This window comes from Oenanthe melanoleuca, chromosome 1A (genome assembly GCF_029582105.1).
Source record: "Oenanthe melanoleuca isolate GR-GAL-2019-014 chromosome 1A, OMel1.0, whole genome shotgun sequence".
NCBI lineage: Eukaryota > Metazoa > Chordata > Aves > Passeriformes > Muscicapidae > Oenanthe > Oenanthe melanoleuca.
Genome location: NC_079334.1, coordinates 46,540,312 through 46,568,231, shown reverse-complemented (window position 1 = coordinate 46,568,231; position 27,920 = coordinate 46,540,312). Strand labels below are relative to the sequence as shown.

At 39.3% G+C, this 27,920-nt stretch overlaps 1 protein-coding gene across 1 annotated transcript; it reads right to left on the bottom strand.

Annotated features, from left to right (window-relative positions):
- Positions 1-23,992, bottom strand: TES (testin LIM domain protein). The gene is made up of 7 exons (XM_056481975.1): positions 23,871-23,992; positions 14,812-14,897; positions 7,814-8,063; positions 6,394-6,732; positions 3,300-3,515; positions 2,599-2,757; positions 1-1,448 (listed from the first exon to the last, which is right to left on the bottom strand). The coding sequence occupies exons 1-7, from the start codon at positions 23,895-23,897 to the stop codon at positions 1,257-1,259; spliced, it is 1,269 nt and encodes a 422-aa protein (XP_056337950.1). The 5' UTR covers positions 23,898-23,992; the 3' UTR covers positions 1-1,256.
- Positions 23,993-27,920: the final 3,928 nt, after the last annotated feature.

Genomic DNA, 27,920 nt, shown 5'->3' with positions numbered 1-27,920 from the left:
TTAAGTGAAAAACACTAATTTTATTCATAGGTGTTACAATACAATCACCATAAAACTTACAAGAACTGAACATAAGACTTGCATAGACTTTACTTTAAAAAATAATAATTTTTTTATTTTTTCAGGCCAAAGACTCCCCATTCAGCATTTAGCACAAAGATATCTAAGAAGCTTCACTGTAGGTCTATAATTGTTAAAAAAAAAGAAAGAGCCACACATTTGGTTTATCTAGTTAGCAAAGCTAATATACCGCTGTGAATTCTTTTACTCAAATACTGGAAGTTTTCTGGGAAAGGCTTCTTCATGCTTTGGTTCAGAATTTAGAAATCAAAAGCAGGATCCCTTTGCAGAAATACATTCTTGGAATTGCATACAGTACTGTGTGCCACATCCCTCTTGATAGAAGGCACAACTTATGAAAGGAACATTCATGATATAAAGCAGAAGCCAGTTCTGAAAGGCTAACAGTGACACCCACTATTTCTGGTGGATTTTCTTCAATCTAAGCAAGACTTGCTTTTATTTTCTAACACCAACACTCCCCACCCTCAATCTATAACATAACTTCAGTATTTGTAAAATTAAATTTTTTCCAGGCACGAACAATTGCAAGAAAGAAACATGAGCCAACATTTTTCTACTGGTGGAGTTACTTTCAAAACTAGGCATAAGAGTAGTCACTATTCCCCAAGAACCCATGTGTCAAAACCAAAGAAATTATTAAAGGCAAATTTTTAAAAGTGTCATTCTTGCATACTTGAAGTCAGGAAAACAAAACTGCTTATGGCAGTAAAACTGATTATTTTGTCTAAAGTGCTTTATGAAAGCAGAAAAACTATAAAAATGATAAATTAGTGAGACAACAGGTGAAAGTTACATTTATCATACAAAACAAGATAAACTGGAGCATTTTCACATTTTCTTGTTCCATTAGACAAGATACAGCAAAAAGATTCTTCACATTGAAGAGCTCCCTTAGAATGTATAGAGTTTGTAACAAATTTTTTCTTACATTTCTGTGATATGAAGTAATTTGAAATAAGACTCAGAAAGAGTATCCCAAAAAAAAGTATTATTACAGCTAAGAAATCAGGATTACATAGGAAGGTTTAGATATTAAAAAAAAAAAAATCTTTGGGAAATGCTATTTAATACTTTCAATAATTTTAAATGCCCTGACACTATATATTTTACAGTAGAAATGCAAGAAACTTTGGAACACAGCAACACTTGATTAGTTCTGTGCACATCTTCTTTTATGACATCATCTTTCCCTTACATTCCACTGAGCAGAAAAGCATCCCTTCCATAGATATGAACTTCTGGCCAATCAGACACTTGCTGCAACAGGAGCACAAGAAGCATTCCTGTGTAGCATGCCAGTTGAAGTTGTTGTATGTCACACGCTGAACCTCTGGATCTATAGCATTGTGACAGCCTTGGCAGATCTGTTCAGAAACAAAACAATACTGAAATGAAGCACACAAATGCTCTCTTCAAGTGCAATAAATCCTAGAACTCTTAAATGTTTTTGGAGGAGAGAGGCAGCAGTTAAAAGAAGCCTTTTTAAAAAGTCTCTAGCTTTTGATGTTTTTCTTTATTTTTGAAATGTTTTGATTAGAATTCAGCTAAGAGCGCAGAATAATAAAATGGACACACAACTCATTTGCTGCTGGGACTAAGCTTAGACAGTTATGATGGTTAGGATTTCCCAATACCCAAATAACCATAAAAAACTTATGTCAAACAGCACAGATCTTCATGGGCACTGACAGCTCTGTGGCAATTCCAAATAATTAAAGTTATTAGAAAGTCTTGAATGCAATTAATTTTAAAATCTGGTTGTTCACAAATTACAATTTAGATAGAGAAAACTAATGTTTTAAGAGGGAAAAAAGTTCCTCCCCAAAGAAACAATTCCTCAGAGTATTATTAACTGCCAACTAGAGATGACCATTTTTCCCTCCATTCACTATAAATAAATCTAGATCTAGATGCACATTAGACTGAGCCCCCAACTAGTAGCTACCTAACTTACAGCTATGATTGGACCATCATCTCAGATTCATTTCCAGCATAACCATGAATCAATAACTACCATTCTTTTCCAAACTTCTAGCTTTATCCTGTCAATCACTCTCCTTTTTAACCCACGTGGTTAGAAATCAATGAAACACCTGGATTGCAGTTATCGCTACAGGCTTTCAGCTGAAATTGATTCTCATCACGCTCAATGAACTGCAATTGATGAAAACTAAAGATTTAGAAGTTACACTCATCTTTACCTACTTTACTCCTGTTGTCAAATCCTGCTTCGCCACTGGCTAAGTTCCAGGTGTTTTTCCAGCAGGGTCCACCCCCCACCCTGGCAGTGGCTTTTGTTAAATTTCTGTTCAAGTGACAAAACTCACGTCTGCCTAAAGTTGTTTGTTTGGGTTTACTTTTCCCGAAGGGAAAAAGATGAACTGACTCAAGCCAAAACACACATTCAATTTGTACTCTTCAGATACTCCCAGACTGAGGAACAGCAAGAGTTTGAAGCTCCATAGATTCATATTCCCTTCCTTCACAACACCAAGACATCTGTAAGGATCTTACCACAGCATGGTTCTTCATATAGCAGGATTTGCAGACTGGCTTGTCGTTGACCATTATATAGGTTATCCCAGCCAAAACACAATCACAATCAAAGCAGCAGAAGTGTTTCAGGTGCCAGTTTTGCCCTTCTGCTAGAGTATATTCATTGCTGAATATTAGCTGTGAGGAAAATAAAAACAAGTATACAAGTAAACAAGTACATTCATTTGAACAGTGCACCTTTTAATAAATACAGCCTCTGGATGTTTTGTGAGTTGCAAGAACTCCCAGTGGTACCTGTGGAGGTACCACCATTATTTAACCATTTCCCAAAAGCCTCCACATTGCTCCACAGCATGGAACCTGCAGATACCAGAGGCCCCAGGAGGGCTGTTGCCTGTTGCTGCCCAGGGTCATTTTGGTCCCTAGTGCCCCTGAGAAGGAAACAACTACATAAGTGGGACTTGTTGGAAGAATTTGCCCTCTCATATCCCATTCTACGTCTCCACAGATTAAGAAAAATCACCACCAAATCCAAAACAAACTATGGATCTTCCTGAAGTGCAGTGTCCATACTGGTTTCAGTTCTTTGCATCTAAAATATCAGCTATACCGGTGAAGGCATATCATCTTCCTGCACTGAAATGTTTTAGTAAAACTCCTAATCACTTCTCAGGGGAACAAACCTACATGCTAGAAGAAAGGACTAGGATATTTCCTACCTCATCACATCCAGCACAGCGGGGTCTTTCACTGTCACAGTAATGTCTTCCACAATACAGGTTACCATTCTTCCAGAAATAGATCATGTCTACTAGAAGTTCACCACAGGTGTAACAGACGAAACAGCCTGGATGCCACAATTTGTCATATCCAGCACGTTCTGCATAGACAGCTGGGTCACCTTCCTTCATCCTCAGTTTGCAGTGATAGCAGCACTGGAAAGAGGTTATTACCAGTTAATTAAGTCTTTGAGAGTTGTATTTATAAAAATTACATCCTGTAGATATATTTAATAAATTCCATCTTTTCAGACTGAAATAAAAGCATTGGTTTAATCCCATGAGTGGACAGTAGTGGTTCAACATATACATTTTCACAGTTTAGGTTTAACTAAGCAATTCAAGATGACGCACATTCTACTGTCATAGCTCCTTAAAAGGATTGTTGTATTTTGCTGTATTCACATTTGCAATTGCAGTCCGGTGTTTAGAGAAAACAGCAGGCAATCAAAATTCATGTTATGCTCTGTAAACCTGACAATCTTAGGAACAAGAAGAGGATAATGAGCCTCCATCCAAGCTAACCAACCATGACTAGAACACATGACTGAAAGTGGCTGTACTTATAGGTCATGAGAAGACCAAGCCATATCTGCATCACTGGTGGGGAAAATGAAAAATAAGTAAATATTTCAAACTGATTCTGTTTAAAGCTGTGTGCTAGGGATGCTAGTCACTCATGGCTGCTATCCAATAGTCAGTGATTAATGATTTTAGGACAGGGAGAGTGACTACAAATAACTACAAAGCATACATACATGGCTACACCACAAATAGTTCCCGAGAGTTCATAGTCAGTCTTCTGACCTATACCTGCTTACAAAGAGGTTTTTACCATCAAGTAAAAAAACACAGATGATTTTACTGAACCAAAAATTTTTTATCTACAGTTTAATCACCAGTCTGGCATTTCCTGCACTCCAGCTGGTCTGTGGACTGGGCTGAACATCCTGGGAAGGTTTTCCTCTTATGACTCACATCAGCAACAAACGGCTTCATGTGTGCATGAAATATAAAGTGTATAAAAATAAAATGCCTCTGCTATAAGCCATATTGATCAGATGCCAGACAATTTCAAAAGGTATATAGAAAGCTACCAAAAGAGGAAGAACAGCTCGGAACAGAAACAGAATGTAGGGAAGTCAGAGAAAGGGAAAGTTTAAATATACATGTTATAAAGGTTTCTGATCTTTCTACTTTAGACCTCACTACAAGAGAAGTCCACTGGAAGGTTAAGTAGCTGCCTAGACCTAAATCTAAGCAGTGTGATTCATTTGCCTACCATTTATAACATCTCCAGCTTTGGTGGTTAAAAATTACATAAAAATTTCCTTCTTTACAAGATGAAAATATGCTGAGCACTCATTTTTCTTTAATTCAGCTTTCGGACAGCTGTATATTTGTAAACCAGAAACAATTATTATAGGTATATTTACATTAATAGTGGAGACCTGGGTGTTAGTGTTGATGGGTTTGCTTTTCTTATTTTTCATCAGGTTTCAAAGAAGTGCAGTCTATTCCTATAATGAAAATTAATTTCCAAGAGATTCTTTTAACCACAGCTACAGGATTACAGCTTTCAAACTCAGTTGGAAAGACAATGTACAAAAAAATTTGATGAACAAAAACGCATAACCAATAACTAGTGTAGACAAGGATGGCATTCTTCTTCTAAGTATTTAAGAGCTCTTCTTTGTATCAATTTATGTTGAACTGTTAAGTAGTTGAGATAATGCTAAATACAGCTGAAAGTCTGGTTGCTGAAATCAGACCTCCCCCCCCAAATTCTTATAAATAACATATCTGAATCCCGATTACTTAACCCAGTGTAAACTCAGTACCTTACAACAGATAAGAAACCCAAATGTTCACTTATGCTGTTAAGCACCTAGAAGCCTCTTTCTAAATCAGGCCCACAGTGATAACATATGCTTGGCTTAAACTGCAGGAAGAATACTCAGCTGCTGGAGTAAGAAAAGTTTGGAAGTGATAAACAGGTGTAACGTAAAAACAAAGCACCTTCTGATACAATTACTCAAGAGGACAGAGTGGCTCCTGTCATATATACAGTCAGTTCAGAAATAAACAACAAAAAAAACACCACACGCCCAATAATATAACAAAAGCCACATTCTACAACCAATATTAAGCAAACCTTTTTCTCCAGCTAGACCTTGTATATTAATTTTCTGTAAGCAATCTGAAGACAAATAATTTTAAAGGACTCATACATGCAATAGCAACATTTCTAGAAATCTACTTTTAGTAGAGCTTTTGACACTCCTAAGTAATGTCTACCCCCCACTAAACTGATTTAATGTTCCTTCAGTAATCCTACTGTATTTTAATCGGTAGTTGAGACATGCACAGCAGTAGTTATGTCAGAAATACTTAATTAAGGCTATAATTTTTGAAATATCAATGAAAACTGGGTAGTTTTATATACTTCATTTTTTGTTGAGCTATTACAAGAAGAAATCAGATGCCAAAGAAAAAAGAATAGGTAAGAAAATGGAGCTGAATATGAAAAGAAGGCTAGTCAAAAGACTGTTGTATGGCTCAGCTTGTTGGATACAGGATGGAGACATGTTACTTCATTATTCCTTAATTTCATTTCATTTTAAACACTGTTTGTCAAGTGGGTAATTTCAGTGCTTTTCCAAGAAAGAGGAGAAAACAAGCCTCTAAATTTAAACTAACTCTTTGAGAGGAGAAGAATGTAACAGTTAGTCCATACAAGAACACAAGCTTTTTGATTATTCGTCTGTAAAAGCCAACCTAATATACTATCTCCAAGCTAACATGTTTTTGCACTGAGGATGAAAGGGTCCCCTAGGAAATTATTTGCTGCAATGCATTAAATACTATCAAACCAGGGCTCTGTGCAGACACTCACAACATTTCCCAGTTCCCCTTCTTTCCTTCGTACGTTTTTGCTATTCCAAATTAACAAACAATTTAATTGTGCTAAAATGACCAACTAGAGCACTCAGATGATAAATTACCTTCTTTATCCTTCCCTTCTTATACTTACATATTGAGATGCTTTCTGATTTGGGGTCTTCTTGTCCATTGCTCCAACAGCAGATGAGGTACCTCTGCCACCACCATTTTTCAAGTTACTCTCATCAGGAGCTCTCACTTCCACCTCACCAGGGAGCTTGACATCTCCTACACCAAGTGCCTCCTTTTTGTACTTCTTCACAAATTGTTCCATATGCCTGACTTCACCAGGGGAAAGCTCGTGGCATTTTGAAGGATCCTGATCGTGAGCAGGCAGCTGCTTTGCCAACTGCTTCTTCCTGTATTGTGCGCCTTCTGAGCCAGCAACAGGCTGCTTCTCCTTTGGTAACATCTGCATGTACTGTCTAGCCTGAATCAGGAGGAATTAGATATCAGATGGCACTTCAACTACAGACCCATTCTCATAAGCAAACACAACTAAAATAATCTCTACTGTTTTTAGCGACAGTCAAATTTGTCAAAAACAAGGTTCTTTCCATAAACATTAAGTTCCTGAAACAGTAATGAAGATAAAATACAGCAGATGCATTCATTGGCTTCTTCCCAGAGTAAGAGACAGGCTCCTTTTTAAGACTTTTACAACATACAGAAAATTGCACAGCACCTTGTCTCTCTCTATGAATACTGATTATGAGTATAGTCCTAGAAAACTAGAATCTGAAATATAATCTGCTTGGGGCATAAAGCCCACTGAAGAAATAACTCTAGCAAAATTAAGGAAAAAAACACCCCTAGCTTTAATAAAACAATGACAAGGCTAAAAATCAAATTGGTAACTGAACGTTAAATAAGTCTTAGATGCACAAGGTTTGATTAATTCACTGAAAATGAATAATTTGAGATAATGTCATTCTGGCACGGATAACACAACATTTTGGTACAATAAATTAGTCAAAGTTTAAAAAGTGAAGCAAGATCCTCAGAAGGCTATTTACCATCTCAATTACTTCAGCTGAAAATATACTGGAAGAGAGCTGCTCTTTTAGATGTCAACACTGACCTTGTTCTTACCATATACAGTAAAAGCTATAAGCAAGGCTAAGTGTTCCCCTTAACTTTAAACAATTATATAAATTGATGTGGTGACGCATTTCTTTTTTTTTTTTTTCTTTAAGCCCAGACCCTCTGCAAATTCTTCAACTTTATTATAAAAAAAGAAAAGAAATTGGACTCCAGGGACTTAGTAGATAACTCTCAATCCTAAGTATTAAAAACTACCTTACCTCCCCAGGTTTTTAAGAATTTCTACTTACAAACATCCATAATGCATGATGACAGATGCAAGATTCATTAAAGTGGCATCATATTTTCAGTTTTGAGGAGGAAGAAAAAAAGACTAAAAGAGGTAAAGTTAGCCTTCCAGTAAGCTCTACTACTTTATCTCCCACCAACTCCTGCCTTGAACAGGAAAAAATGTGAGTTGAACTTACAAGTGTCTGATTCTGAACAGGAGGAGCCCACTCATAAGTCACAGTATCGATGGAGATGTTCTTGGCTGGCACTGGGTTGGTCAGTATCATGACATTGCGTTTATACATGGGATTGCCATCATTCTTCAGCTTTGCAATGAGGGTTGTGTATTTTGTATCTTCAAAGAGTTTCCCCACTTTCCGATCTTCCTCATTGCTTGAGGGGATATCATGTTCCTCCTGGCCACATTTGCAGTTGCGGCATATTTTCCTGGAATTCATGGAAACAGCAACAAAATTACAAATCTCACACCATATTGGTGTACAGTAACATCACCAGGAACCCAAATCTTTTTCTCAGTGCTTTGTTTAGAAATACACATGTTTTTCTGCAATATGTCAAGCACTTCCTTATGTGTCCTGTTGTATTACTTACATTGTTTATTTAAAGATATTGTTATCAGATAAATACCAGTCAACTACACTAATGCATCTTTAATATGAAGCTATGTAATTTCTTCAGTTACATCTCAGTACTGATCAAACACATATATATCCTTTATCAGTCACCTACCAGATTTGTTACAACTTAATGCATCAACATTCCCCCAGCAATCATTTGCTTGGGATTTTAGTTTTTCAGTTGATCTTCATACATGCAAAGTTATACACACTATACTATTTTCTCCATATTTATTTCACTGTATGCATTATATTTGGTTATCACTGGGTTGCTATCACATAGAAAGAAGTATTTCCTAGAAAGGAAGAAAATACATACAGACATACAAGGAGTGTAATTGCACCAAGTTCTGTTCAAAGCACAGAATTTCAAGAGAAGATGAAAGAAAAGTTAAAGGCTTATATGGATAAAGCCTTTCAAAACAGCTCTGAACCAAGTCAGAGGTACTCTGGCACAAGCTGTAGAGAGAATTTTCAAAGAAAACAGCCTTAAAAGGTAGAAGTATATCTACTTACTTGGATATAAATTATATTCTTTCATATACAATGCATTTCAACTGATTTAGCTAACAGATATTAGAAAGCAATTTGTTACCTTAAGTATAATTAAACAATTCACATATAATGAACAGAACCTTGGATTAGACTGAAGCTAGTAACAGCAACCCCAGAACTTCAGTTCAAAGCAGTCTGCCAGAAATCAGTGAAACTAGATGTTAACTACAGGTTCTTATCACAGACTAAGAAAACGTATCAACCTTCTGGATCTCTAGACTTTGAAGAGGAACGAGCAGCATTTTACCCCATTATTTATCCTTCATACAGCAAATCACAAACTATTAGCTATAAAATGCTTCTGAACCCTGCTTGCCAAAACTCAAACTCTTAACATTGTTCTGATTCTTGCTTTATACAGTCTGAAAGGCAAGTTAGGTGCCATAAGCACAGGAACACAAGAGCATGCCATGACCATAGCAAGCCCCTGAGGTAATGGGAAAGGAAGGAGGACCTTTAATTTGCCACCTGAAGTGATACACAGCCAGCCCCAAACTTCGCTGTCTACATGTACACCAGTTTAGGATGTGGGGTGCTAATATTTCAGTGTATGGTGGATGCTGCACTGGTCATTTGGTTACACAGAAAACATACATTGTGGTAATTTAAGTTGCAAAGCTCACTCCAAATAAAAATACCTAACTCTGCAATAAAAATAAGCCACTCATGCAAAATAAGAATGTTAAGCAGAAGTGACTCCACTTTGCAACACAAATATATTAAGAGATCACTAACTGGGGTGTAGCATCCAACTAATTTCCACAACAGGAAAGATGTGCAGAATTTCAAAGCTGATACTTACCTGGATAGCTACTATACACTAATCACTCTGCAATCTTCCAGTTTACCAAAGCATTCAAGCATGAACTAGCATTGTCCATTAAGCCTAAAGGCTTTACTGTGCATCTCAAGCACTAGAAACATACAATTTTGCAAGATCTTCAGCATCTATCTACACAAGTCCTTTACACAGCTAATACTTAGAGTCTATTTAATATAATAATAAAGCAATTCATATTCACTTTGCTCATCTTTTATGGCATGCATGTGATTGATTATATACCTTATTACCAATTCTCAGTCATATATTTTTTGAAATCCAATACCAGGCAACAGAACCAGACCTTGCTTTTTGCAGATTTAGTGATTTACATCATGATCACCATGCAGCTTTATGCCTCACAGCACACATGCTACTGGAATTGAAGCAGTTTGTTCATCCACACAATTGACACCAAACACTTTATTCACTCTTACAAGTTAAATCTTTAGCAACAGTAACCCCAGTTTCAGTTTTGTTTCTTGATGTGATTTAATAACATTAATGAACAACCAGATATTCTTGGGTTCCCTGCACAGACTTAGGCAATGGAAGTATGACCATGCTGTCCAGAAATGCTCTGCTTGCCAGACAGACCTCAGTAAGAACAGTTCATATTGCTGTAGTGCCTGTGTGACAGGCAGTGCACTCTCCCCACTCTACAGCATCCAACTACAATAAAGCAGCACTGACAGCAGGCAGAGACCAGGCCACTCCCCACAAACTATGGTAGAATTCATCCTAAGACTTTCACATGGGCTGGAAAAACCACAAGAGCACCTAAGTTTTGCTCATGTCATGCGATTGCACATCTTTTTTCTAATAGTTTTCTAATTTCTTTCAGAATGCAGAATAGCTTAGAGATTCTATTTTCAATTAGATAAACACCCTGATTCAGCTGCTGTCATTATTCATGGTCCCACCTTGAAGGCTTAACATGTTTCACTGACTGCAGTATCTGTGAGAGATTTGGTTTTGCTCTCATAAATAGGTAGTTGCAAAGAAGTACACAATATCCTTAGGTCCTTCCTGGGACTCACTGTGAGAACTACTGCATTTATACTTGTATTGAAAATAATGACCTAGCCACTAATCTTCCCCACCCCTGCATCCACTGAAATTAAAAATTTGACTGTGTGCATTTCAGTCTAATCTCCTTGCTCTTTCAAAGTTAAGTGAATAATTATTTGCCAAGAGTTTCCCAGAAGCTGTTACAGGGCCTATGTTAGAAGTGTAATAGTGGCCTTGGTATTAGAACTTGTGTACCATTATGCCTCTGACATAACAATACAGGGACAAAGGACAAGGACAAAACAATACAGAAAGAATGTGGAGAATGCTGAGTCACGACTGATGTCAGCATATCTCAGTAAATCGAAGGAAAATCCCCCAGGCTGTTGCCATTTCCCACGCTTCCCTGGATCTCAGCCACATGAAGATGTCCATACAGCTGCTAACAGTCCAAAAAAGTATCCTGTCCTGATTTATAATCTTTCCTCCTGAGTAATTTTCAGTACTAAAAGATATCCAGTTGATATTTACACATGTAACAGCTCCTGCATAGTATTGTTTACAATTTATTCCTAACTTTTCACTAATTGCCACAGCACAATCTTGCTCATTAGTCACTCATAGTCCCCTCTGCAGAAGGTATATTGCAAATTACTAATCTTTAGAATAGACTGGCTGGTCATTTTTTGGTCACTGAAGTGACCCCATTCAATTAGCTCAAATTTCTATTTCACAAGTCTATCTGATAATTGATGCTTTATTTTCATCTTTGATGTTAAAGTGAACAATTCATGTGCAAGAAAAAACAATTACTGTTATATGTACCTAAAGACATACAAATATATAAAAACATATATGCTTAGACAACTTTATCTCCTTGGACTCTGTCAAGGGGACAGGCAGTGAAAATTTCTTGTTCTCTCCATCTGCATTGTCAGAAACATCTTCACCTGAGGACATTAATCGAGATCCCGGCAGAAGGAGGCGTTACAGACTCCTGCTTATGTTATCACCTCCTCAAAGCAGAGCAACGTTCCTCCACATCCATCTCAGAATTTGAAAAGCTTTTCCCACTCAAAACACAGAAGATAGGAAGGAAGCTTCAAAATCCATGGAAGGAAAAGGTATGTATGTATCACTGTAAAGATAGGTCTACTAGATAAGTGCTTTGCTAGCAGGTGTTGAGTAGTTAGAAAGAACAAGGAAGAAAAGTAAAGAGTCCATCCTTTCAAGTGATGAATTCCTGTGTCCTGAATGTCTACTGACAGGAAGGATCAAAAACTTCCCATTCCTTCTCCAAAATCAAATGTTAACCATCCTCCTGCTTGTCTATGTTTTGGTGTATGGAGAGGAAAAACAAGATTGATAATGTTCCTTCCAATGCTGGCTCCTAGTGACAGGAGGCAGTAGCTGCAAGCATAGAGAAATCCTCAACAAAGACCTGGCAAGCCCTGAGGCTTCTGCCCTCCATGCAGAACAACTAACCTCTTCCTACTACAGAATCACAGAAATCCAGATGGCTCTTGAACATCTCCAGTGAGGGAGACTCCACAGCCTCTTTGGGCAACCTGCTCCAGTGTTTGGTCACCTTTCCAAACTGAAGCAGTTCTTCCTCATAGGTGGAACTCTCTGTGCATCAGGTTCTGCCCATTACCCTTTGTCCTATTGCTGGGCACCCCCAAGCAGAGCCTGTTCCAGCCCCTTGGCACCCTCCCTTCAGATACTGATAGACATCAACGAGGTCCCTTCTCAGTCATCACTTCTCAAGGATGAATAAGCCCAGCTCCCTCAGCCTTTCCTCTTAAGAGAGATGATCCAACCCCTTAATCATCTTTGTTGCCTCTCACTGAACCTGCTCCAGGAGCTCCAGATCTCTTGTACTGAGGGGCACAGAATAGGAAACAGCACTCCACATGCAGAATGCACCTCAGGACACCATTACCTTTTTGACCCCCAGGACAGCTTGCTGTCCACAGGATCCCCAGATCCTTCTCCACAGTGCTGCTTTCCAGCAGGTCAGCCTCCAGCCTGTGCTGGTGTAAAGGGTTATTTTTCCCCAGTTGCAGGGCCTTGCATTTGCCTTTGCTGAATTTCAGATGGTTCTCCTCTGCCCATCTCTCCCACCTGACAAAATCCTGCTGCACAGCTCTCTGGCATATCAGCCACTCCTGCCAGCTTTGCATCATTAGTGAAATTACTGAGAAAGCACTCCACTCTTCATCCAAGCCTACAGTTTTGTAATTCCTTCTGCTATGTTTTCTCACTATTAATGCAGCTATAAGTAATTGGAACTGCTTTGAACTACATCTCAATGCTTCCCTCTTAGCTGTAGTTTCAGAAAATCTTAAAGCCAGTTTAAGATTCTCCCTGTATTTGGTCACTGTGTGCAGAGAAGCCACATGCTGAAAAAGCTTAAGATTTTTCATTTCAAACAAGTCTTAACAAGTCATATCAGGGACAGTTACCACTTTGTGGTATATATGCAACCATGATAAATCAGAACCTTCTCTCCTGTTTTTAGGAACTTCTTACTCCTGTCCCATAGTTCCCTCTAGTGGGAGATACATATTGCTCCTTGGGAATGTAACTGAGTAGCGATCTCTTATATTCAGCCTGACCCACTGGACGTGTCTGGGGTTGTTTTGAAGCCTGAAATCTAAATTAAAAATACCTTCTCCACCTTCTGCTGCCTTTACATTTAGAAAGAAGCATGATTCTGAGGACAATGCAAAAAGCAAAAGCTATTAACACACTAAGATAAACCAGGCAATAGTTAACCATTCAAATATCATTGTAAACCACATCTCTCATTTTATTAATTGTGTGCAGCTCACACTGAGGCTTATCAGAACTTCAAAATTTAGGAATAAATTTTACTAAAGGCTTGCTTTACCACCAGTTCTATACTAGCCTCAGTTTACAGTTCTGCACCTATAAAACCTGCCCATACAGCATGTCAAGATTTACAGCACAAATGTCTTAAAACAGTATATGCCTCCCCAGAAGAGATATATTTCAAATACTCCCAGTATAGAGAAGAAAGATGTAGGAAGTCCTTGTAAAGCCCTGCTACTAGAGAGGTGCACTTGGGTTTTTTGTGCACTTTACAGTCTGACTCCCTAGAGGAAGAATTGAGGGTCTTTTGTACGGAAATACAGAAAGAAATGGCACGCTGGCTCTTTGAGGAACAGCGTTTTCGTGCCAGCCCAGGAGCTGCGCGGCGTGCCGAAGCTCCCCGGCCGTCCCCAGGAGAGGGCAGAGTCAGCCCTGCACAGCCCGCAGCAGAACCACGCCCGCACACGCTGCACTGCCCCCGGCTCCCATGGAGCTCACTGCCTTCACAACGCTGACGGAGCTGGGCTTTGGCTTTGCAGCTAAAACAGCCTGGACAGGACTTGCTCTTACTGGGCACTCTGGCACAAAGTCAAGGCTTCCCCATTTCTGAACTCTGCCCCCCCTCAGCAAGTAGAGAAGCTGGGAAGGAGCACAGCTGACAAATTGGTCAGGGGGGTTTAAATTCTATAAAACATCATGATAAGCAATAAAACAAACAGAAGAAACACCTTGTTTCAGTAAAACAGGAGAGGTCTTAATGAAATACAGAGTTTCTGCATAAGAAATGACAGACTATCTACTGCTATCATCAACTCACTGATTTAGGAACAGTACACCATCCAAGGCTCAGTACTACTTATCTGAATTTGTGTGATACTCAAAAATGACATCTCTTCCCCATATAAATAAATTGTAGGTGTATACAAAATTTCAAATACTTTCAAAATAATTCTCCCTAGCATCTCAGATCAAAGCTTACATATTTGGCCAGGAGCTGAAAAAGCATTTTATTACAGAGACAAAACAATTCTTCCCTGTCATGTCTCTTACTGTAAGGCTAGTCATTTTTTATAAATCTACTTCAATTGTTTAATCAGCTAAAGCAAATGCTACAGTAGAAGTACTAGCATTCACTTCTGGGCAGATGAAATGTGTGTTTAGATACTCTGTTGTAATGCAGCTGAGAAGTTCTGGCCCTGAACCCCACCAGCTTTTTAAAAGCATCTTAATAGTTCAATGGAAAGAAAGAACTAAAGTGGTAACTTAGTTATTTGCATGCATATGTCAAAGTCTGCAGTGCTGAGTCACAGCTTAGGATACATTTGGTGTCACTTACCTCCAATAATGAAGCTCAAATCCTTTACATTTTTCCTTGCATTTTAAGCAGGGGGCACCAAATCCTTCCTCATGGCCCAAGCCCATCTGTGTAGAGAGGAAGATGACTACAGTCAGCTTCAAGAATTATGCTGCATGAATGATCTTACTGATGCCTTTATAGTCTGCAATCAGCAGCTAAAGCAAAAGATTAAACATAAGTTGACATAAGGACAGCATTCTGGGGTCCACTCACCTTCCTATTGTATCTACATAAGCAGCAGTATTCACACAAGCCTGTACACACAGCTGAGCTAAGCAGGCAGAGGTAGCCTTAGTACTCTCCTGGTGACTTTTCTCCCCAGCCCAGCTTGCTCTACAAACTTCACACAAGGGAAGAAGCAGATTCTTTGCAGCATTTCCTTAGGTCTGAGGCTGTGAAACTAGAGTAAGTGAGGCCAGAAGACCTTAAGTCAAAGGTTATTTAATCCAGCTGCCTGGACAAAGTGATTTACAGTATATGACTTGGCAAAATACAGGAGATGAAGAAATAAACAGACCCCACATTGATATGCAGTAACCTGGAATAAAGGAAACAACTAAGTGGTTTGTCTAATATTTCCAAGTATATTTGAGGCTACTCTGATAGTGACTGAGAATAGCACACACCCTTTACAATTTCATTCCAGCTGGACTCATACCAGCTTACTTTCTGAGGGGAAAGAGAAACAGCACAGTTAGCAAAATCAAAGACCAGAAGTGATATGCAAAGGGCTTCAAAAGGATGGATGACCAATTCACAATGCAGATGAAATATCAGAGAATATAGATAACAATACAGAGTAAAGGCATTCACACAATATATCAACACATCAGCAAATTTAACCAAGTAGCAGCCACTTGAAGTTCGAGGTGAAAAACAAATATGAAGCACAATAACTTATGCATTCATATAACACAGTAAAATTAAAATGTCTCACTCTAGCACTTTAAACCTTTGAGGAACATGGATCTCAAATCAGACAGATGAAGGATCATGGAAATGTGGCTACAGCTGGGTATGCAGGCTCATGCCCAATATGTAGAGAGGAAACCATCCCACACCCCCATGCAGTAGGAGGAGCTCTCCCAACTAGCTGTAGGTAGAAACTGCAATTTAGCTTCCACCATGAATGGAAACTGAGCTAGAACTGACAAGTTCTGGCACTAATTTTAGTTCTGGCAACAACACTACAATAACAAAGTTAATTAGATGTGGTGATACAGTTTAATAATTAAGTTTGCCATTGACTGAGAGAAATCATACTACTATTGTTACACGTACAAGGATATAAACCAAGTCAACTTTCAACTTGCTTCTGTCCAAAATAAAGAACAGATTATTTGCAAACCACTTGTTTAACACAGAACATATGGTAAAATGCAGGGAACACCACATTTTCAGTTATAATTTAAAGGATCACTGCCTCAACAGTCATCAAATATCCCTGAGGAAAACTTCCTTGAAGATCATGATCTATTTTAGTGAAAAGAGGTATGTTGGCAACTATTAAGCTACTGCAGGGATGGACAGAAGCACATAACATTTCTTTCATATCTAGAAGATGAAATACAAGCTGGCTGTGATCATGGTGACATCTTCATCAACCTAAGGGCTCAAGAAGTTCATGTTATAGGTGCTAACCTGAAGCCTACCAGTAGCTATGTAAAAAAAAAGCATACCTTTAAAGATGAGGCTCTTCATCAGCCACACTTTTGATAAGCTAACTAGTTAATAAAAGTTCATCTTCACTGAAGATGGGCATTTGTTCACACAATAATAAATTGTGTCTTCTCATCTGGAAACCAGAGATCTTCCCCACACCCACCACAAATCACAAAAAAACTAAGCACTCTTCCCAATTCACACTCAAAAGAGAACAAGATGTTGGTCAGAATGCTTTTTAAAGGGAAAAAAGAAGCTAAAGCAACACAAAACAAGCTTTTTTTTATTTTATTTTGGGTGGGTTGGGTTTGAGGGAAAGACAGGTTGTTTATTATTTGGTGTTGTCTTGCTTTTAAAGTCATCTTCCCTAAAAAGTTGTTAAAATTAAAATATGATTGCACTGCTCTGATAAACAAATTAAATTCCCACAAAAACCCCAATCTCCTTCTCTCCTCCCTCCCTGCTGCAAAAGGCAACATTAACCCATTCTCTCTTGCTGCTACTTCAGTTACAAACTGACATTATTTCTTTATGCTCAGGCTCTCCCTTGCTTCAAAAAGAGTGGAATGAGAAGAAAAGGAAATAACTCATTAGTATTGTAATTAGAAGTTGGAGAAACATAGGACCACTTATTTAGAGAGGACTGTTTTATACTACAGAGAAATAAGCTTGACATTTCAAGAATTTCCAAAATAGAATCTGAAATTCAAGTAAGAAATATTTTTTAAAAATGCAAAAACCATTTAAACTATAATTTCCAAGCCTCCGAACATTTAAGTGTCTTTTTCTAAGCTAAAAAACACCTCCTCAGAAACAAATTAAGGAGAGGAAATATGTCCTATCTAAATGTACCACCCAGAACATTCTCTCCAGCCTACAGCAACAACAACAAGCCAGTCTACTTGAGCCAGCAGTCTTAGTGCAGATTTCTTCAAAAATACAACATTCTTCATCCCCTCCCCAGAAATAAAGAGCACATCATTATGTAAATGCTTGTGCAGCTCAAGACAAATAAACTGAATTAGCAAATGAGACTTGTTTTGAAACAGGTTTTTCAGTTTGCTGTGAAACAGAAAGAAGGGAACTATGTTTCTATACACAATGTCTGGGCACCTTATGGAAAAGTTTAGCTCAAGACTGAAAGGCACACTTAAAAACCAAGTTAGATGTGACTCTAGATGCACACACAGCTTCAGCCTTTGATTCTGACAGAGAAGCTACACGGCTGCTTGCCAAAAATTAAGACATGAAATAGCCAAACTCAAAAGCACGGTGGGCTATTGTTATCCACAAGTCAGTGCATTACACGTATTTCTCCAGAGTCCTGTAACATCCTCCAGCTGTAAGAAAGCATCAGCCTCAGAAATGACTTTGTTCTTCAGCAGCCAATTCAGCTGTAGTTTAGGAAATTTATAAAGCCTGAAACTTTGGTGCACTGCTTGTTTACTGCTGCCCATATCTATCTCCATGTCTTCTGCAGAACATGGCCAGCTCCAAGCAGAAGCACCCCCAGATACAGAGCAGGCTGAGCACCGGAGAGGTAATGCATGTCTGAGAACAACAGGGAACCCATTTCCCCCATAAACGGAGTTATGGGAGAAATGGCACAGATAGGTCAGCTGAAATACTGCCAGAAGGTTCCTGTCTGTCTACCACCATTAATTTTCATTTTACAGCAAAGCTAACCAAACCCATGTGGTATTACCAAATTTAAATGATGAAGTGATTTTAAATAGCCTGAATACAGAAGATGATATAACTATGACTGAGATCATCTGCTGCATGCTGCTTTCAAGATTACACAGTACCCAAGGGCAAAAAGCTTTAAGTGGTTACAGCCAAGTAGTAATTATGAAAGATTGCCCCCATTCAGTTCACACTGAAATCTAGTGACAAAAGCTGGCTGACTTTACAGTAAGGAGTCATGCATAGAAACTTACAATCGTCTTAAAAACCCAAATGATCATATTCAAGTGTCTAAGAGTTTGTTCAGAAGTGTAAGAGAAACAGCAGTTCCTGTAGAACTAAAAATAGTTTGAATGTGGCTTATCAGAAGGGTTTACTCTTAAGTTTATTGAACATTTCTTATCTCCTCAGTCCCACAAGACCAGAATTAATCTGGCCTCAGCTGCTTTTCCTTCCTCCCTCCAAGAGGACTTCCATACTACCAGACAGGTGAGCTTCACTCTGCCAGAGAAAGCAAGAGACAATACTGATACTTAACATCTGCAAAAGATCAAAAACCCTTCCAATGTTACAGATCCCTCCAGAATTTATAAGGATGTGGCTACACAGTAAGAATGCTGTCACTAATTGATTGCAACAATTAAGCGAGTCTCAGATGAGAACTAAATCCTCTTCACTATCCTTTTTACAGATGTTTCTCCCATGCTCTTCAGTGAACCAAGCACAGAATTGAAGTGATCCATGCTAAAGCTATTCTCAAATTTACCATAAAATCCTAGGGCTGTTCTGGCTTGAAAACTAGTTAACTATTGATCTATTTGGATATTTGAAAGGAAAAACACCTGTAGAGCACAAGAGATTTCTAGTACATCTTAATGTGCTTTAGGCACTTTCAAAGAAGGGAAGGTAAAGCAGGAAGGTTTCCAGGATGTAAAAGAACCCCACCAACTTTAGTCATCAGCAAAAACTATATATTAGGAGAGTTTGTACATTTACACTCCTATTAAAAAAAAATGTATATACATATATATACACACAACCCATACACAAGTACTAGTTATATATAAATGAGATGTGTATCTATTCAGATTGCAGAATATAATTTTAAAATAGACTACATTACAGATATTTACATCTACATCCTTAACTGTAAACTTTGTATCTGCTAGGAAGAAGATAGTAATTTGTATGACATGCTCAGTATACTTTATTGAAGTAAAAAAAGTAATTTTAAGCAACTTTTATTGGGGAATAAAACCTCAAATCCCACAGCATATGCAGGAAGTACTTAGGAACTACTTCAGTTTTGTTCACAAGGAAACTCTCATACCTACATAAAGGTTTTCATTCTTCCACTTGCAGGCAAAACTCACCCCTGAATAAAGGTACATTTCCTTGATCTTACCATACATATGAAACAGCAAAAAAGATCTGCTATAATGGGTTTCCATAGCAGTAACACCAAAACAAACAGTGACCTCAACAGGAAGTAAAGCCCAGTAGACATTACTAAATCATGCTTTGCAAAACACAGAAAAGTTGACTTTGCTCCTATACATACTTTATTCACCACTCACTTATCAAAGATCATTAGAGTTGTTGGCTTAGCAATGTCCAAAGCACTCAGTGTTTGGTTTTCCAACTGTAACAGAACAAACTAAGTATCACACCATTAAAAAAAAAAAAAACCATACACAAATTCCACATTAAGAGAAGTTTCATCTCTTCCCCCCACCCTGCCCCTTCACCATGGCAAGCAAAGTTCTTTTTATAAAGCAGGTATTATACTCTGGAAGTTTATGTAGAACAGACCCACTGACAGATTCTTATTTTCTCTAGTGAAGCATGAGACCATGTCGCCAGCAGGGCTGAAAAGCAGGACCATGACCTACTGATTCATTTTACCAAGTTCACAGAGGTGGCAGACAGGGCAGGAATCCAGGCTGTTAGAACAAAGTTCTGCTAGAGTATTCAACACAAAGCATTAAATCTTCATTTTCCCTATAGTCTCAAAGCAAGGTTTGAGAACACAGCTTATATTGTATTCAGGAGAAACAGTGGTCTGTTTTTCACACAAGTACTATTCAAGCTGGAGCTACTGTTTTTATCCTTCAGCTCTGCTGTGGAATTGCTTTATACAAACACTGTCTTCATGACCCTCAAATGCAAGAGCAAATCCAATTCCTCTTGAGAAAAAGGAGAAAACTCTAGTTTCCCCTAAACTCCCTGTCCCCTTGAAAGGAAAATTGTAACAGACCAGAAGAGTCATAGACTTAGTTTTCACAAGGCAGCCAAAAAGACTCTATTCACTCCCTAGATGTTTACCAGTTATTTAATAGCTCTAAAAAGCATGGTGGACTGACTACAAAATTTACATTCCACACATTTGCATATATTCTGCATATATATTGCACAATGCAGAAAGTTCATGCTGTAATTTCTGTTTCTAGCAGGCTGTGGTTGTCCAGAGCCCAGGATTCAGACCAAGCAAGACATCTGGCTACATGGTAGTACTGGTTCCTCTGGCCACTTGTTAGGACATTAAGATGAGCTTTACAGCACATGAAAGAAACTAAATAGAAGTTAAATTAAAAGTCTGAGCCAAAGCAATTGTGCCCTTAAGAAGACCATGTTAAACAGGACTGCTGCTTTTCTGTCCCAAGGCAGCAAATATATAAGGTGTCCACTGCTAAAAGGATGGGTTAGAAACTGTGGCAGATGGGACAGTAGTTCTTCCTGCTGAAAAGCAGGGACATTGTTGGAATCCTACTAGTCTTGTACTAGAGGGAAGCAATTCTAGTCAGACAGGCTAGAACTGTGCTACAACTGTTACATTTGGAGAAAAATCCCCACCAAACCTGGTATCAACAATGAAAACTGACTTTTTCTAAGTGCTTTTTTTCTTCATACAAACCTAGACATGTAGATATAAATGTATGTAGCAGCTTTCCAAAGAGACAATACAGAAGCTCAAAACTGAAGAATGGGCTCATGGATTACTAACACATAGATAAATCTTAGGAATGTCACCTTAGAAACTTCATCTATCAGGTTTTCCAGAAAAAGAAAACATTCCAATATATAACCCTGTACAGTTATAAATTAGCAGTTGTGGGTAGGGAAAAAAGCTTTTCTACAGCACCAGCTGAGTGTCTGAGCCTCCACACTGCATGCTGCTCTAACAGACATTCATTTCCTTCTGCCCTGCTGAACACCAGGGCTACAGAATAGCCAACATCTAAACTCAGAGTTCAAAAATGCAATGGAATTACTTATCTGGGGACAGCATAACAATTCCTGCTTTCTTCTGCTCAGTGTTCTAGGAGCTTCCTGCCCAACAGGCAGATTAGCCACTTACCACTCCATACTGTTTACCAGGTTATTCCCAGGCAATAAATACTTACAAGCCACTACAAAATAAAAGGTTACATAAAGTACAAAGTACATTTTGTAAGAGGACTCAAGCTATTTTACTCCATGGTGGAAGACAGGTGAGAACTACAGCATGTGGTAAATCAACTCATTGCTGCTGATAGACTAAAAATCTGACACAGGCATCCCCTGGAAAAGTTTCTTCTAAAAGCCAAATAGTTCACTGGTTTGGATAAACTTGACTGGCAACTTCTCAGAATGTTCTTCCACCCTTCAAGAAAGAAGGAAGTTGGCAAAAAAGAGAGAAACAAAAAAATAACAAAAAGAGGTTGAGAATTAGAATTAAAGGACAGAAAAAGAAGACACACAGTTATTCCAGAGTTGCCATGAAACTGTTATTCTATTCAGTGTACAAAACCTAAGGAGTTTTGATTAAATAAATCTTGGTAGCCAAAAAGGAAGAATTTTGTACTGAACTCACTGGTACATAGCAAAGCTTCCCAATTCTCCCTCTAGGGACTTTGACAGAACCTCTTCTGTTCTCTTGGAAAATGAGCTCCATCCAAGTTACAAAGGGAAAGAAGATGAGATGATGTGAGCAAGGGAGGGGAGACAGCCCAACAGACATAGTTTTCTGAATATACATATAGTAAGAAACAAAGTGTGAAGTTTTTGAAATATCTGCATATTAACACTACAGCAGCAGAATAGAAATATTACTTTCATTAAACAGAGCTTTGCAGATTTCTGTTGTGGCACTAGCCTCTGAATCTATTTGAGCACGTTCAGAAAACTATTCAGGAATCTTCAAAGTTGATGAAGGAGAGAAGTAAAACATGAGCAAAAAAAAATATGGCAAAAATAGTCAAATAAATTTAAAACACACACAACTACTCAATAATTACCATGCAATTTAAAGCAGATGTTCAGCAACTACAAGTTCACTCAAACCAAGACTCCATTATCAGCAGAATTTCATCAGTCATTTCACACTCCATATTAATTTTCTCTTTAGATGAAAAAATTCTGAATTAGAATGCTCTGTCTTTCAGAAATATGTGTCTCTCACCTCGTGGAGTTCAAAAACCTTTAAGCAAACAAGCTTATTTTCATTGCATACAAAGAGTCACACACGGGGAACAACCCTGTGCACACAACTTCTAAAGACATCGACAGTACTTAGCTACACCCATCTACATGCTGATGGCCTAATGACAGGGGGTTGAGACAGGCAGCTCCTCCAAAGCAGGATGCTCACCCAAGTGACATTATCACTTAGTGACAGCACCTGAAGCAAGGTGTAACTCAAGGCTAACCATTCCTAGGATTCAGCCTTCCACAGTACACAACTACTCCCACACCCAAGTCACTTTCTAGCCTACAAGATGGAAGAGCACACAGCTTTACAAAACAAGTCGCTACCTTTAAATAAAACAACTCAGGAATAAAGCCCACACACATTCATACAACACGTATTTCAAAAGACTAGTTTTCACATATCAATGAAGATTATGCATAGATTTAACCCACAATCACATATAATGCTCCTTTTCCCCTTATCAAATGTATCAAAACAGATACTACAAATAAGTTTTTAATTTAAAAAGATCAGTGCTTTAGCACTACATTTAATTTGTAAAAGAACTAGAAGCAAAGATTTACATGAGTATCCCACGGGAAGTCCGTTTTGCACAGGAAGTTTTAAATGGTGAGTTTTGGAAAGAGATTCAATACCACTGATTATTTATTGCTTTCTTTTACTTACCTTTTGTTTCTTGACAGTTTGATGCAACTATCTAGTCAATACACCTTTAAAAAGTAAGAAAATCAAGCCCTGGCTTCTCGCTCAAGGAGGTAATCCATAGGAACGCTGATAACACACTTGTAAGGAGTCAGTCACACCATAGGTCTGAAATTAATCACTAACATAACCACAAACTGCGACTCGGCTGCTTGTAACTTGTTTCATACCTACACACACAGCGCACGTACGTGAAAACAACTATCAGATCTCAGGGGTTTATTGAGGGGACCGTATATATGTTTTACTTGCATGACCGAACAGCGGTACGTCCCCACCTGGGGAACCGACTGCGGCTGGGCTGGGGAGCAGCGAGGCAGCGCAGCCGTAGCGGGACAGCCGGCACACAGCTCGCCTGCCTCCCACCTCCGCCCGGGGCCCGCAAGGGCTGCACCGGCACCCGGGGCGACCCCCGGGCAGTGCCCCTGGGCATGGCAGCGCCGAGGCGGGTCCGCCGCTCCCCAGAGAGCGGACAGCGGCGTGCGCAGCAGACAACCCGGCGGGCAGCCGCCCTTACCTTCTTCACTTTATTCTCCAGGTTCATGGCGGGGCGCGTCTCCCTGTGAGGCGGCTCGCACCGAGCAGTGTCCGCTCGCGCGCACCGCGCCGCTCAAACTTCCGCTGCCCTGCGGCAGTGGCTGCAGCCGAACAAAGGCCGCCCGGCAGCCAATCCCCGCCCGGCCCGGCCCCGCCCCGCCCCGCCCGGCCGTGAGGCAGCCCCGGCTGCGGGGGGTCAGGGCAGGGCGCCGCCGGTGCGGGCTCCTGCCCCCGGGCACAGACGCTGCAATGCGGAGCTTCCCGAGGCATGAGGAATCTCGGGCTATAGAGCGGGTGTGCCCTTGAGGCCGGGAGGGCCAGTGGTAACCTGGGGTGCATCGGGACGAATACGGCCAGCAGGTCAAAGGAAGTGATCCTGCCCCTCTACTCGGCCCTAGTGAGGGACATCTGGAGCGCTGTGTTCAGCTCTGAGGCAAAGAGCTACTGGAGAGGGTCCATGGAGGGCCACAAAGATCATTTGGGGTCTGGAGCATCTCTTTATGAGGACAGACTGCAGCAGCTGGGCCCGTTTATCTAGAGAGCACGGACGGGGTCACTTTAATGCACACAAATACCTCAAAGGCGGGTGTCACTTGGAAGCTGCCGGGCTCTCCTCCCAGTGACAGAACGAGGAGCACTGGCTATAAACTAAAACACAAAACATTTCACCTCAATGTAAGGAAGAACCTTTTCGCATTGAGGATGGCAGAGCCCTGAACAGGCTGCCCAGGGAGGTGGTAGAGTCTCTCTGGAGACATTCAAACCCCAGCTGTGGGGAGCTCCTGTGTCACCTGCTCTGGGTGACCCTGCCTCGGCAGGGCAGTTGGGCTAGATCATCTCCAGAGGTGCCTCCATAGCCTGGCAATTCTGTGGTTTATTGGCGAGCAGGAGCGGCAGGCGGCAGCCGGCCGAGACCGCTCCCGAATTCCCAGCGCCTTCCCGGGCAGGGCCGCGCCACAGGGGCGGTCCCCGATCCACCTCCTGTCTGCTGCCGGAAAAACAGTCGGACTCTGATCCCAGTCTTCAAACACTGGAGGCTCAGCGTGTGTTCCATCCTGGGATGTCATTGATAGTATAAAATTATATTATATTAAAATTATATTGTAATATAAAATATTTTACCTATCATATATACGTAATGCAAAATGATAGAAAATGAAGCATTCGCAGGACTGAATACTTCCATAAATATTTTAATGTTTTGTGTTTCCGTTATGTTTGGAAAAAGTAGCAAACATTCATACAGACTTTATAGCTACCCTAGAAAGTGGTGATGAGTAATTTGATAGATAATTTTGTCATTCATTTGCAGAATCTACACATACCAGCTTTTCTCAAGTAGGTCTCAGGTCGTTTTGTTTCTTCCCCAGAGGCCAGAGATACTTACCTTTCAGTGTTTAATTTTTTTGTCTGACACCACTTGTTGCAAGATGTTTACAACAAAGCAAAAATGAGACCAGATCTGTTTGTTGTCTGTTAACAGATAAAAGCAAAACTGACTGGCATTGTGGTTTATGCCATGGGCCAACAGCTCCTATAGGTGAATCTATGCAGCAGATCTTGGCCAAGAAGTTCAGTAAAAAACTAAGAGAGGGTGGGTTCAAGCTGTATCATTAGAAAAAATGAGAGAACATAGTCCACAAAGTAATGTTGCAGTGTTTAGTGTGTGTCTCTCTAACAGAGGTAAACAATAGGAGCTGTTGTATGTATTTCATTTGGTTGGGTTTGAAATTTTGTTTTCCATTTCTGGTTATCACTCTGTTTTGTTTGGTTTAGTGGTTACTTCCTGCTGGTTTGTGGGTTGGAAGACAAGGGGAAGTTAAGAGTGCCTCATGTTGGTGTACCTGGGACCCTATTTGAATACCATGAAGCCTCATAACTTCCTCAGACTAAGCTCAAAGGACTAAGCAGGAGATTATTCCTGTTCAGTAAATGTGCTGTCGAATGCCAGCAATTACAAAGACTAGATAGGTATTTTTGACCATACCATCACTAAGCAGAGAAATGAAATCATCCTAGTCCTCATTATATACTTTTCATTTGGGAATGGGTATAGGAGCATATTTTCATTTTAGGAAACAAAAAAGAAGTGAAAGAAAATCTTGAATAGTTTAAGCATATTTTGCTTATCCTTATCTCTCTGGGTATAATAGCATAATTGTGGTTTTGATCATGTAATTTTTCTTTTTTTTCTCCTACTAAGCTATAACACTGCTCAGTTAATAATGTTTATGTTTATCCTAAACTTCTGGAGTTGGAGATGTTCTGGTTGTGATTTGTGCATATTTCAATTGTGTCATTTAGTGTCAGAATGTAGTAATCTTTTAACAACTTTCCTATCTACAAATTGAAGCCTACAAATTCATGTATATAAAGGAAAATGCAGACAGTAATATAAAACTTCTGTTTTGCAAACCATCAGATTGCTGTTGGAACACACATTCTCTGAGACCTGGACCAATAAAGAAAGCATTTTAAGATTCTAACTGTTTTCTATATTTTCTATGGCTTTAATTTGCCTGGCAGAAATATTCTGTGAATGTGATCCTGTATGACTCTTCTACTTTAAAATTCTGAAGTTGCCAGGAGAACAACATTGACATGCCAGGGCACAGAGCTGGGCTTTATCATAACTGTCTGGGAAATATCCAATACCTGTTTTAAATATTACTATTTTCTAAGGAAAGAGTATGGTGTATCCCAGCACTGACTTTCCCAGAGCAACACAGGGAGAAGATGGAAAAAGGCTAATACTTCTACCATATACGTTCCTGGGAACGTGGACAGCAGAGAGTGGATGGTCTGTCAGATAATTTTCCCGGTTTTACAATTTTCTTTGCACTCAGATACCATAATGATAAATGTAACTACATTTCTCCAAACTTTAGGTATGTAGATTATATAGATGGTTTATATGTCCATCCTCAGATGGAAGGTATCATAACTTAGCAATGCTGAAAATTTGTTTCCAGTAAAGCTGTTATTTAATAAACAGTTCTTCTGTTTAAACTTTTCAAGCAAATACTTGAGACTAGATTCCAGTTAAATTCTTTTATTTTTGCTGTTTACTCAATGCTTTACATGTTTAGAAACAATGACACTGTGCTTTTAAGATCTTTCGTTGTAAATATAATCTGAAGTGTGATATAAATATCAGGAGTCTGTCTTGCCTCAAAGTAGCTTAATACCCTAATTTAGTTTTAAAAAAACATTTCAGTTTGAGAAGGGAATAACATTTGCCTTTCTGTATCCACTTGAATAAAACAAAGGAATGTTACATGAAATGTCTTGTAGCAGGTCCAAAATAAACCCAGAAGAGAATTTGGGTGCAGAAATCTAAAGTTCTAAGTCTGGAGGCAGTACTGATTATCTGCGTACCAGGTAAGCATATACATGGTTCTCCATTGTATTTTAATTATTTTGCTTTTTACTGTCAGATTTCAGATACCATGAGTATTGATATCGACACAGTAATTTTGATAATTGTTTCATGCTTGGTCCATTCAAAATCCAGAAACTAAACTTCAGTGTATTTCACTCTACGGAGAGCCTTATTATGCTAGGAAGTTTCAGACCATGCATGAAATAGGAGAGGTTGAAATAGAGGCTGATTTAAGAACCTTGTGAAATTTGGTAGCAGCTTTTGCCTTTTCAAAAGAATATAGAAAGAAAAGGCTCTGCCTCACTTTTTCTGTAAAGCCTGAATAGATATAAAACCTTCCCCCCAAGTCAGAATACAAAATCTTAAGATTTTCTTAGCGTGATGGGGAATCAAACTACAGCTTCCATCTGTTAGGACTGTGGACTAACTACTAGACTTTGCCTACATTGCATTAACTATGCTTTTAAAGTAGTACCACTGTAAGAAAAGAAAAAGCGCTCTCTGAAATAGTGACAGAGTGAATCTGTCTATGTGGCTGTGCAGTCCCAAGGCCTACATTGGCCAGATGTTGGGTAAACTTACAGTTTTACAAAGAATGGCTTGTTGTCCCAAGAACTGTTAATACAGGCTGCAGTCATGCTCTTTCTT